Here is a 13084-nt window from a genome sequence, read left to right as displayed (position 1 = left end):
GTATGTTTTGCTGCCAGTTTTGAATAAAGCTATTTTGTTCAAAAAAAAAAGTTACATTTCTGTTACTTCCATCACTACTTTTCTGTTAAATCCTATTCAAACATAGAGTATTTGTGGCATAAATACTTGATGTTTTAAATTTCATACACTTATATACCACATGTTTTTTCTTTTGACGAATTAAATACTTAAAGTTACATTTACATTACCTTCATCACTACAAGTCTCTTAAACCCTATTATAAAGATTTTTTTCAATATTATACCTAAAATTGATTTTATTTACAAAAATATCTTCAACAAATTTATTTGCACAAATTCGAAGAAACAAGAAAAGATTTAACTATAAATAGTATTTTTTATATCTCTAAAAAAAAGGATTTTTTATTTTATTTTTATTAATTAAATAAACATTATTTAATTTTTTTTTTTAACTTTATAATTATTTAATAACTTTTTTTATTGAATAATACTTAGCAAAAAAATAAATTTTTTATGTTTTATTTACAGTTTAATAAATTTTAAAATTATTTAATATTTTTTTATTGAGAATATATTAGTGGACCACTAATATGTTGACATGTGTCAACTTAGTCTATTTTAATAGAATTTAACGAATTGATAATGAAAAAAGTAGCGTAAATGTAACTTTAGGTATTTAATCCGCTAAAAGAAAAAATATGTGATATATAAGTGTATGAAATTTAAAACATCAAGTATTTACGCCGCAAATACTCTATGTTTGAATAAGATTTAACAAAAAAGTAGTGACGGAAGTAACGGAAATGTAACTTAAGGTATTAAATCCGTCGAAAAAAAAACATGTGATATTTAAGTGTATAAAACAAAAAACATATAGTATTTATGCTGCAAATATCCCTACTTTTTATTACTTGTTTAAATCACCAATTACCAACTGAATATATTATTTTGTTATTATTCAATAAAATACTTTATTTATTCTGTATATATCATTTGAAAAAATTACATATTCACCGCGAAGCACATACTATTTACTAGTTAATATATTAGAGAAGAATAATTCAATCTCACTATCTTTTAAATCATCAATATTACTCAAGACTAATTATATATTACTAATATTTCACATTAGTATTCCCTTAATTTTTTCTTTTAATAAAGTGTCATCTCCTTCAAAAAAAAAAAATAAATAAATAAATAAATAAATAAATAAAAGAAAGAAAAAATAAACAATAGTGTCGTCTTTGCATTTGCAGTGGTGCAGTGGCAGTCTTCCTCGTCTCCCAAGTCCCTAACGCTATTTTCTGAGATACAAGACAACAGAGATGTGGCGAAGGTGCTTTAGCAGCGGCACCTCCAACTTCAAATCCGGCCCCATCACCCGATTGAACGGTCAAAAGTGGGACGCTCTCGTCATCGGCGGCGGCCACAATGGCCTCACTGCAGCCGCATACCTCGCACGCGCCGGCCTATCTGTCGCTGTTCTCGAACGTCGCCACGTCATCGGTGGCGCCGCGGTGACTGAGGAACTCATTTCAGGCTTCAAATTCTCTCGCTGTAGCTATCTCCAAAGTCTCCTCCGACCTTCCATCATCAAGTAACTTTTTCCACTTTACAATCAATGATATACTATTATTATATATATAGGTATATGTATAAACGTATTGATAGATAGATGCACAAATACATACAGTGTATTTGAAGTAACTCGTTTTGGCATTACAGAGAGCTGGAGTTAGGGCGTCATGGGTTGAAAATGTTGAAGCGAAGTCCTTCATCTTTTACTCCTTGTTTGGATGGACGATATCTTCTTTTAGGACCCGATAAGGAGCTCAACTACTCCGAAATCTCCAAATTCTCCAAACGTGACGCCGATGCTTATTCTGGGTCAGATTAAATTACTCAAAACCGAATTACTTTTCATGCAGATAGCTTGTTTTTGATTTAGATTGAGAATTTGGAATCTTTCTCCACTTGAATGTGATTTTCTATAGAAGTAGAAGTTGCTTTTAGAAAATGAAGTATTATTATTATTATCAGTTTATCTCAAAAGCTTCGTCTCCTTATTGTCTAGATATGAGGATCAGCTAGAGAAATTCTGCAAATTGATGGATCCACTTATAGATTCCCCTCCACCTGAATTGTTGAAATATACTTCATCTTTTACTGATGGATTCAAAGATAAGATACACAAATCAGTTTTCTGGGCACGTTTTCTTCGACAAGGTCTCTCTCTCGGCCAAAAAGATATTGTGTAAGAACTTTTTACCTTTGATTTCATATATTTATATATGTTTGCTTTAATCATGTTCTTGCATGTAGATTCATAGCTTTCATTTTGATCATTGTGATTTGTTGACAGGGAATTTATGGACTTGTTATTATCCCCGGCTTCAAAGGTTTTGAATAACTGGTTTGAGGTTAGTATGCCATTTGTTTCGGAAGGCCACACCAACTGTTATTGAATTGCTTAGACTGAGTAACTAATCACACAGTTTGTACATTGTCATTAGTAACATGATGCTTTGGCATTCTAGAAAATAAATAAAAAGCCGTACGAATGTATTTTGGTTCAAGTCCAACGTCGTAGCACTTTTCTTCCTAGCTTTCATATAGTGTACATTTGTGTGGTGTTAATTTGGGTCTCACTGACTTTTGATTTTTGCAGAGTGATGTTTTGAAAGCAACATTGGCAACAGATGCTGTAATAGGTTCAACGGTAATATTTCTTATAAGTAATTTTCTATATCCTGTGTTTCAGACATATAATTCATTCACAATTTCTACTATAAACCTTGGGCCTTTTTCATTATGTGATTGTGATAGACATTGATGGATTTGTGAAGTTGGTTTTTGTGCTGGTAATTACTGAAACAACTAATCAATATTTTTAATATTTGATACACTCGGTCCTTGTTTTTGTTGTTGTCTTCTTACATTGGACTCTTGTGATCATTAATAAGATCAGTTGCCTTCTATTTTGTGATGAAGGCAAGCGTCCACACACCAGGGAGTGGTTATGTTCTGCTGCATCACGTGATGGGAGAAACTGATGGTGAACGTGGAATTTGGTCGTATGTAATATACCAGTTCACACATTTTTATCAGTTTCATGATGCAACACCGTACATTGCCATATTGCAACTTCCTCTAGCCGGTGCTATGATTCTAATATAAGTCAATTAAGCTTGAAAATAACTAAATGGCACGGTAAATATATCATAGCAAGAAACACTTCATTTTAGGCTTAATGGAGTAGAAGAGATAGATGTGTGTCCTTGTCAGGTGATACACTTTACAACAAACATATTGTGAACTGGCAAAGCTTATTAGGATGAAACTACATTTTCTGTATTATCCAGATGTCATTACTCTTCTCATTTCCCATTCTAATAATATTATTTTTGGCAGATATGTTGAAGGTGGGATGGGATCAGTATCCTTGGCTATTGGAAATGCTGCTAAGGAAGCAGGGGCTAGTATAATAACCAATGCGGAGGTATATCTTTGGAGAATAGCTCACCATCTTGTTTGTCTTCTTACTTGTGAAGAAGAGCAAGATGCATACTCAATAGTAAAACTTATTTTTTTTTCTTTACGAGAAAGGGAAAAATAAGCTCTTTTTTTCTTAATGATTGCAATCCTGCTATTTTATTTGGTTGTGTCAATATCCAACAATTCGTTTCCTGACACAACCAAAAACTCTCTAGTAGATAAACAAAATGTAGCTTGAAAATCCTATCCTGGTCATGCCAGATTTTTACGCCATGGTAAGATGCCACAAGCATCTAAATATTTGTATTAGTTGGTGTTTTCTCTTATCTTATCAGCTTTTTTTTTTTTTAATTCAAATTTGTTCTTCAGGTTAAACAACTCTTAGTTGATGACTCTGGCAGAGCAAATGGGGTAAGTGTCTTGTGGTTGCTTCAGTGAAGTGCAATATTTAAGCTTTGATAAAATTAACTAAGCATCTTGATGACAAATTTTATTAGATTTTATTGGCTGATGGTACATCAGTGCGCTCTTCAATTGTTTTATCAAATGCAACGCCGCACAGAACTTTCAAGGTAATATATTAACATGAATATTCTTTTTTATAATTATTTACACCGTGTAAGAATAGGTGATGCTCTATAAAATAATGAAAACATGGGCATGGCAGTACCTTCAACTTCTTAGTTTTGCGTTTGATGGATTTCAGCAACAGTTTTTATTATATTAATTATTTTTATTTTCTAAAACAGGAGTTGACGCCAAATCAAGTTCTTCCTGATGATTTTATCCGTGCTATTAGTTACTCTGACTACAGCTCTGTAAGATCCCTTTAGACTGCTTATCTTTTCATTTAGAATTTACTACCTTCTTAGTCTGGCATCACCTCATACTTAATTTGCTACTCAGCAGGTTTTAGTAATTATGTAGCATTCCATCCATGAACATAGCCTTATATGCTGTAAAGTCTATTCATGAAAATTATCATAAACAACATATGATGCGGACAATAGAATGGACTGTTGAAACCACCATTAACCTTAGTCTGGTGACTTTACCAGTTCCGATTGTTGAAAGAATAACGTGAGAAATGAATATTCATTTTGTTAAGCAGGGTATCCCAGCAGTACTGTACTTTTTAGTTGACAAATGCTTTTGCTGCAAAAAACTTTATGGGAGGAGAAATAACAGGATTGCTTTTGGGATAAACATTGGATACATAATTGTGTTTTTATCTGACGTTTTAAAAAAAATAGTTTAAGGGTATTTGGCGTTAGTCTTTTAAGGAATTATGGAACAAATTTACGAATTCCATGTACCACTTCTCATATGACATACTTTTTTTTGGTTAATTACCTAATGATTGATTATGTGGTTGTAATTGGCCAAAACAGGCAACTACAAAAATAAATGTAGCAGTGGATAAACTGCCCCAGTTTAAGTGTTGCAAGTTAGGTTATCCTGCTGCAGGTCCTCAGCATATGGGTACCATTCATATTGGTTCTGAGAGGTATTGTACGTGTTCTGTGATATTAAGACAGAAATTTTATCTTCATGCTAGACTGAGTTAGGAAGAAATGACTAAGTTGATGTGAGGTTTTTCTTTTCTTTTTTTTTTTTCTGAAAGGGCCACCTGTCTTAGACTGACCCCACTCAAGTATATTGATGACCTTAACTTCACTTGTGGCTGAGGAAAACCGTGGTAACAAAATTTTAGCATAAACACAAAACAAGCAACACATAAATCGAAACTACAACTCAGTTTTCCATTCTCTACATAAAATTAAGAAAGAAAATTCCTCAAGAGGCTGTCTTAAAAACCCATGATGCTGTCCAAAACTTTAAAATGTCCCATAAGTCCTCTACAAAACTCTCATGTCCTTAAAAAATTCTATTATTTCTTTCTAACCAAACTGCCCAAACAGTAACCATTACAACTGTCCTCCATAATTTACTTTACGTTTGCTTCGTATTAGCTTACTCACTATCATTAGAGGAACAACACAAGATGGTACCCAGGATAATTCAAATTCCTCTAACAGATTTAGCCACAGCCTATAAGAGAATATACATTCCGAAAACAAATTTTCAACTTTCTTCCCACTTGCTTTACAACAAAGCACCAGCCAAGGGAAATAGCTAGGTAAGAACGCTTTGTTTGCAATTTATCATGGACATTCACTTTTCCATGGTTGAGATTTTTTGACATGAAATATAAATGAGTGGGGTTAGGGTCGGGACACAACAACATGAACATGAATAGACGCGATGATAGCGATTTCCAACCGTTTATATATATACGTGCAATAGTTGATCAAGTCACATCAATCATTTTTTCTGAACTGTTTGTTGACAGGGTTTTAAAAGCAAATAGATATTAGTAATTCCTATCTAACATTATATCAGCCCCCTTAAGGGTGTTTGTTTTGAGTTTTGAGTAGCCTAGGAATTTGTGGAAAGAGTTAAGATGGAGGGTAATATGAAACTCTAGATTTCAGATAGTTTGACATTAATCTCTAAAAGCTATGTAGGACCCAAAAAAGAGTTACACTTTCCCATCTAAAAACTTAACCAAACATAACATGGTATATAATACACATTCCTACTCATCACCTAACACCCCATCACCAAACACCCCATAAGTGTTTTTCCTTAACTATATGTGATCCCAAATGGATGATGATCCTGATTATTGTAATTGTCACTTTTTGAAGCATGGAAGAGATTCATTCAGCCTGTCATGATTCTGCTGGAAATGGATTACCATCACGAAGACCAGTTATTGAAATGACAATTCCATCTGTCTTGGACAAGACTATATCTCCACCTGGTATTTTATTACGCCTCTCCATTTAAATATATGTGCCTTCATCAAATTATCCGTAGTTTTTTTTCTAAATAATAAAATGAAATGCATAGGACAACTGTCTTGTCTTTTTTCTTTTTTGTAAACAGTTATCACATCATGTCAAGGCCAATCCAAGTCATGAGAATGCCAAGTAAATAAAAAGGCTCGTGCACTTAGATTCTACTTTGGCAGTGCCAATTATAAGTTTAAGTCTAACTTTATGGTTGTAGGTAAGCATGTGATCAACTTGTTTATTCAATACACACCATATAAACCATCAGATGGCAGCTGGGCTGACTCTGCTTACAGAGTGAGTTTCCATCAAATGCACTTCTTCTCAATCTGTTTCCGACTTTTTCAAAAGTAAATAATTATGAGAGGGAGAGAGCTAGAGGAGCATAAAAGTAGTCCTTTCTGTCTTTCGTTCTCTAAAATCTATAGATGTGTGTGTTTTTTTATGTTTGGGTACTAACCAGGGTCTCTGCCCCAATTGTTTAATTCTATATTTTGTGCACGAAAATCTGCATTTGTCCACGTCTCAAGCTAATAATTTTTTGAATGGCTCATGACCATCCGTTCAGGAGTCCTTTGCAAAAAGATGCTTTCGTCTAATTGATGAATATGCTCCCAACTTCAGCTCATCAGTCATTGATTATGATATGTTGACTCCACCGGATCTTGAAAGGGAAATTGGTCTTACAGGTACTTACTATGAATATAAGATGAAATTTAGCTTTAGTCATAGGGTAAGAGAGAGAGAAGGACGAGCTTTATAAAATGAATAAAAGGACAAGCTTGATAATGAATGAAATTTGACTGACCTAATGTGCGGCCAAGCTACACATTTGAATTTTGCAGGGTCTAACCCTTAATACTGAAATCTGAACAGGAGGGAATATCTTCCATGGGGCTATGGGATTGGATTCTCTGTTCCTCATGCGACCTGTAAAAGGATGGTAATATTTGGAGCTTAGTTTTATTTCTTATCTAGTTGTTTGTAAAACTAAAAGCTTGTATGTTTAGCTTTTGTTGATGTATATTTTTTTATGTTGTTGGTCGTTGGATGCAGGTCAAATTATAGGACGCCAGTACCTGGGCTTTATTTATGTGGAAGTGGGGCGCACCCTGGTGGTGGTGTGATGGGTGCACCAGGTCGCAATGCTGCACTTGCAGCTATTCAAGATATGAATAAAGTATAGAGATGATGTCCAATGTTTTGGAATATTTATATATGAATATACTCTTAATGGGTATTACTCATGAATGAGTAAATTTTAGTTTTTAAGTTTAATTTTACTATCTAATTAGTTTAATCTCTTATTTTTACATTATATGGTTGGGTTTGTTCCATCAATTGAAAAAAAATTAACAAAAGTTTTTCAGCAAAAAAAAAAAAAAAATTGAATTTGACTTAAATATTTTGTATCTAAATATATTTTTAATATAATGTAAAAAGAGATATTTTTTTTATATATATTTTTTATAAATAAGTAGCTAAACTAGGCATAAATATTAATAATTGTCTTTTATTATTCGTTATTTGGATCAAAATTTAATAATTTAATATTTTTAAAATGAATATTTATTGTTAAATTTATTTAGTAACTATCAATAGGTATTATTCATTGAGAATTGTTCTATTTATATATATATATACTAGTAAAAAGCTATGTGCGAGACACTTATATTAAATTTTATGTTAATTTTTTTTATGTTATTTGAAAGTGATAGAATTAAAAAATTAAAGAAAAAATATTATTAGTTATTAAGTGAGATTATTATTATGTGTATAGGAAGAAATCACAAATTAATTAATCTTATAATCTTAACTTTAATCAAATAGGCTTCTAGATATTTGAACAATAAATAATCACGTAAAAATAAAAAATAATTATTTGAATAAAGAATTCAATATACACAGATATATATATGAATCTCATTAATCAAAAATAATTATTTAATATATGAACAATAATTTGTCACGCTATATGTTTCCCAATAAAGAAATCCACCTCCTCATAGTCAAAAATAAATAATACATGTAATAGAGTTCTTTGTAATAGAGTACCTAAAAGAAACAAAACTTCAGTTACCATAATCGGAAAAGGTTTAAGTGAACTAAATAATGACTAAGAAGATTTGAATTACAAAATGAAAATAACATGTCTATATGAGTATGATTTTTTTGCTATATGAGCATGATTGATCTAAGAGAAAATAGATAAACCTATAAACATATAAATATACTTAATATTAATTTTGACAAAGAAACAATTCAATGATAAACAATTATAAATATCAGCTTGACAATTTTAACACACTAATTACTCATTAAATAACCATAATGTATACATCATGATAATTTTATTTTATTTGATATCAAATGATAGAGATTATTGGGGTTTTCAGTCATAGAAAATACACCATGATCAAAAAGTAATGCTCATTAATTGTATATTTCAAAAAAAACCCAAATTTCTATGAATGTCCCTAATAAGATATAAACAATAAAGTTGTAAATTAAAAAAAAAACAAGTAGCAAAATTTCAGTTAATATAAGAAATAGAACAAATTGAAGATTTATACAATACTGGAATTTGAACTCTTAGAGGCCATTAGCGAAGGGGAGAAACTCGTTAGATCCCCGAGTCGAACACTACCTTAATGGTCTGAACACAAAAATTGTAGAAATCAAAATATGAATAAATTAGCATCATCAACAAAAGAAAAATTAAAAGGAAAAGACTTAATAATTACGTGACAAATAATTATTAATTGAATTAAAAAGTTAAGATTATAATTAATCAATATATGAACAATAATTTGAATTAATCTTATAATCTTAACTTTAATCAAATAGGGTTTATAAAAGAGACATAAATAATCAATAGGGTTAGAAATACGATAATTAAAGAAAATCTAGAACCCTATTTTTTTTGGATTTAATGGGATTTATTTTATTTTTATTATATTATATATAAATAAAAAGTGACCCATGAATTTCTCAAAAACCAAAAATTCGGTTATATATGCACACTTTATATAGAATAAATATATATATAACATTTTTTTTGTAATTGTTACTAAATATATATATTTATTTTAAAAATATTAAACCATTTAGATTTTGATAATTTGAATTTCTATATTTAATTTAGTTAATTAAAAAATATTTCTATTTATACTATATTAAAAATTAGGCATGGCTAATTTAATCTTTTTAGTATTATAATAAAAAATAAATATTATTAATATAATAAATAATAATTTAAAAGTTATTTTAACAAATAGTGATATTGAAATTATATATATAATTACATATTAATATTATTGATTAAATTTATTAAAAATAACTTCATAAAATAATAAAATAAGAAAAAATTATGTCTATTCACAATAATTATTTATTATTATTTGGAGGATTATTGAAAAGTTCTGTTCTATAATTTATTTATTTATGGGTAAATATCATTTTTGATTATGTGTTTTGTAAAAGTTACTGATTGGACCATCTGTTTTGTTAAATGATAAAATAAACCCTATATTTTCTAAAATGGTAAAAATAGGATCCTGAGTTTACTTTTCGATAACTTTTTACTTTAATATAATCAACTTGAAGACAATTCCTAACATAAACAGATACAGAAAAATGTAAACAGTTTTGTTATAATACTTCTAGAATTATTCTTAAATTTTATTTTGACAAAAAATCAGTTCAGGGTCTTATTTGTACAATTTTAAAAAATACAGGATCTATTTTGTCATTTAACAAAACAGAGGGTCTAATTGGTAACTTTTGTAAAACACAAGGTCCAAAATGGTATTTACCCGTTATTTATTATGAAATTTGAAATTATACTAATGTATATATAGAAAATTTTAAATTCTTTTGTTAAAAAAAATTATTATTATAAAAATAAATAAATTAATAGGGTGGTGTAGAAAAAAAATTAGAGTGTTTCTCATAAATATAATGTATTATTTTTATATCCGATCATTTAATTCTATCTCATTTGCTGTCTCACCATATCTCATCTGTAGTTATCATTGTATCTCATTCGTTATTATCGTCTTATTTCATTGTATTAGTTAAGAATATGTTTTGTCCCAAGACATAAGAATATGTTTTGTCCCAAGACATAGTATCAATAACTGGGACATTCAAATTGGCTTTATATAGTTAGCTGTTATAGATAGATATTGTATTTTTTAATTATAAATTAAAAAATCGGAGGAAGAAAATAGAAGATTTCAAAGTAATATATAAATCGAATTAAAAAAATACAGAAGGTGAGATAATTGAGAGAATATATATACTTATTTGGGTGCAATCTTAATGGGTATTACCCATGAATGGGTAAAATTTGAAAATTTTAAGTTTTTATGCTTAATTTTTCTATCTAATTAAAAAAATCTCTTATTTTTATATCATATGGGCTGAAATTGTTTCATCGGTAAAAAAAAAATTTACCAAGAAAAATAAGAAAAGAAAAAGTTGAATTTGAGTTAAATATTTTTGTATGAACATATTTTTGATATAGTGTAAAAAGAGATATTTTTTGATATTTTTTTAATTAAGTAGTTAAATTAAGCATAAAAATTCAAATTTGTGATTTCATTATTTGTTATTGATCAAAATTCGATGGTTTCATATTTTTAAAATTAATGTTTATAGTTAAATTTGTTTAGTAACCATTCGTGGGTAATACCCATTAAAAAGTGTTCCATACTTATTTAGAGTGATTTTATATTAATTAGTTAATATATATTTTTTTTTAAAATAAATTAGTTAATATATACTTAAGAAAATAGATTAATACTTACGGTTTGGAAGTAAAATTTGAAACTAAAAAATCTTGTGAAAACTTTAAACTTAATTAAAGTATAAATTATTTAAATATAATAAAAAATAAGAAAAATAAATAAATAGAATAATAGTTTGTAGAATTTTTTAAAATTTTTTAGATAATAATTAAGTATTTTTGGTTTTTTTATTAAATTATTATTTAAATTTAATAAAGAATTAAAAAAAATGAGAGAAATAAAGAGAGAAAAAATAGTGCTATTTAGAGTGATTTTAGAATGACATGTCACCGTTTTATATATTTTTTTATATATATATACTAGGGGACTAAACCGCACTTCGTGCGAGTTTGACTTCATTTTTGTTACAATTGATAGCAACAATATAAATTCATTATGATTATTATACCTATTATTATTATTATTATTATTATTATTATTATTATTATTATTATAGAAACGGTAATTGATACAAATTTTCATACTTAGAAATAAGTTGAAAAGAAAAAGATGTAATCTCCTAAAGAGAGCACATACATATGTTGGATTTTATTTTACCAGGATCTTAGATCTACTCACAAGTATGTTGTTTAACACCCTAAATATGAACTTTCTAAAACGATAATAAACACATATAAAGTTAAGAAAACTTTATATTGGTTGCAGCGGAATAATATGTCTCCTTCCACTCAGATCTCTAACCCTTGTATCCTTTCTGTCGCAGAGTATTATCAAGATCTGAGCCCGAATGTCCTTCTCTTTGAATGTGATCCTTCACAATCTTCCAATCTATGATTGAGGTACCACTTGCTGTGTGTGGGCACTTACTCTATCACTAGAGGGTTCGAAATTATGAAGAAGAAAAGAGAGAGAGAGAGAGGGTCGGCTATACAGAGAAAGTAGAAGGCTCAGTTTTTTTGACAAGCAATCTTAAAACTGTTATTTTTGACTGAGGCATCACTTTCTAATTATAGGCAACTACTAGGTTTAGGTTAGTAATTATTTGACATTAAAATAATGAAAATATTAATTGGAAAAACTCAATCAAGTGGCTGGCCATAGGTGTTATTGGGCCTCACTTGGAATTTGCAGTTTTCACAATTTTTATTTTTATTTTCTCAAAAATGCCAATTTTCTAATTCTAACCATTTAAATGCCAAAACTAATTATTTAATAACTAAAATAGATTATTAAATAATATTGTCATTTAATATAATTATTAATTAGACATATAGAGTCTCTTAATTAATAAATAAACCTAGAATCTCTTTTCTTTACAATTTCACCTCTGCTTAGTGAAAATTCACAAATTAGACATAGTCTAACTTTATAATTATAATTGATTAATCATAAATCAATTATTGAGTCTTACAAGCAGTATGATCTCAACTAGAATGGGGACCATGAATCTATAATGTTGAGCTTCCAATAAGCGAACCGAATTTACTAAGTAAATTCCCTAACCTATTAATTCCTTGTTGAATCCACTCTTAGAACTTGGAATTGCACTCTCAAACTTATATAGAGCATTCTATATGTTTAACGATATAGATATGCTATCTCATTTAACCATCGTTATAATCTTAATGTGATCAAAGATCCTCTATATAGATGATTTACATCGAGATGGGATAAATTTACCGTTTTCACCCCTCAATGTATTTGGCCCCTTAAAACACTTAGCTACCTGTAAATGATGTTTTAGTGATCTAAGATATAGTCACTGAAACAAGAGCTCATCCATTTACTTCTATTTAGCTAAGCTCAAAGGGAATCATCACTTGACTTCTATACACCAGTAGAAGCTATAGATTCCATATTTATGTTCAGCACTCCCACTCAATCATACTATCATGTTCTTAAAATATACGTATCACCCTGACCCAAAAGTAGGCTTAACTAATAAATCAAAGAACATGAATAGCACTCCTGAGTTGAGCCTAAGCATATTAGGATTTAG

The 13084-nt window shown here is 29.2% G+C and overlaps 1 protein-coding gene across 1 annotated transcript; it reads left to right on the top strand.

Annotated features, from left to right (window-relative positions):
- Positions 1-1178: 1178 nt before the first annotated feature.
- LOC115714514 (uncharacterized) lies at positions 1179-7612 on the top strand. The gene is made up of 16 exons (XM_030643241.2): positions 1179-1578; positions 1707-1868; positions 2056-2235; positions 2344-2401; positions 2650-2700; positions 2973-3055; positions 3393-3480; positions 3846-3887; positions 3974-4048; positions 4226-4294; positions 4868-4983; positions 6188-6303; positions 6552-6631; positions 6903-7023; positions 7211-7277; positions 7391-7612. Exons 1-16 carry the CDS (start codon positions 1307-1309, stop codon positions 7518-7520), a joined length of 1710 nt encoding a protein of 569 aa, XP_030499101.2. The 5' UTR covers positions 1179-1306; the 3' UTR covers positions 7521-7612.
- The last annotated feature ends 5472 nt before the right edge of the window (positions 7613-13084 follow it).

The sequence above is a fragment of the Cannabis sativa genome, chromosome 4 (assembly GCF_029168945.1).
Source record: "Cannabis sativa cultivar Pink pepper isolate KNU-18-1 chromosome 4, ASM2916894v1, whole genome shotgun sequence".
NCBI lineage: Eukaryota > Viridiplantae > Streptophyta > Magnoliopsida > Rosales > Cannabaceae > Cannabis > Cannabis sativa.
This window is presented reverse-complemented; position numbering and strand designations above follow the sequence as displayed.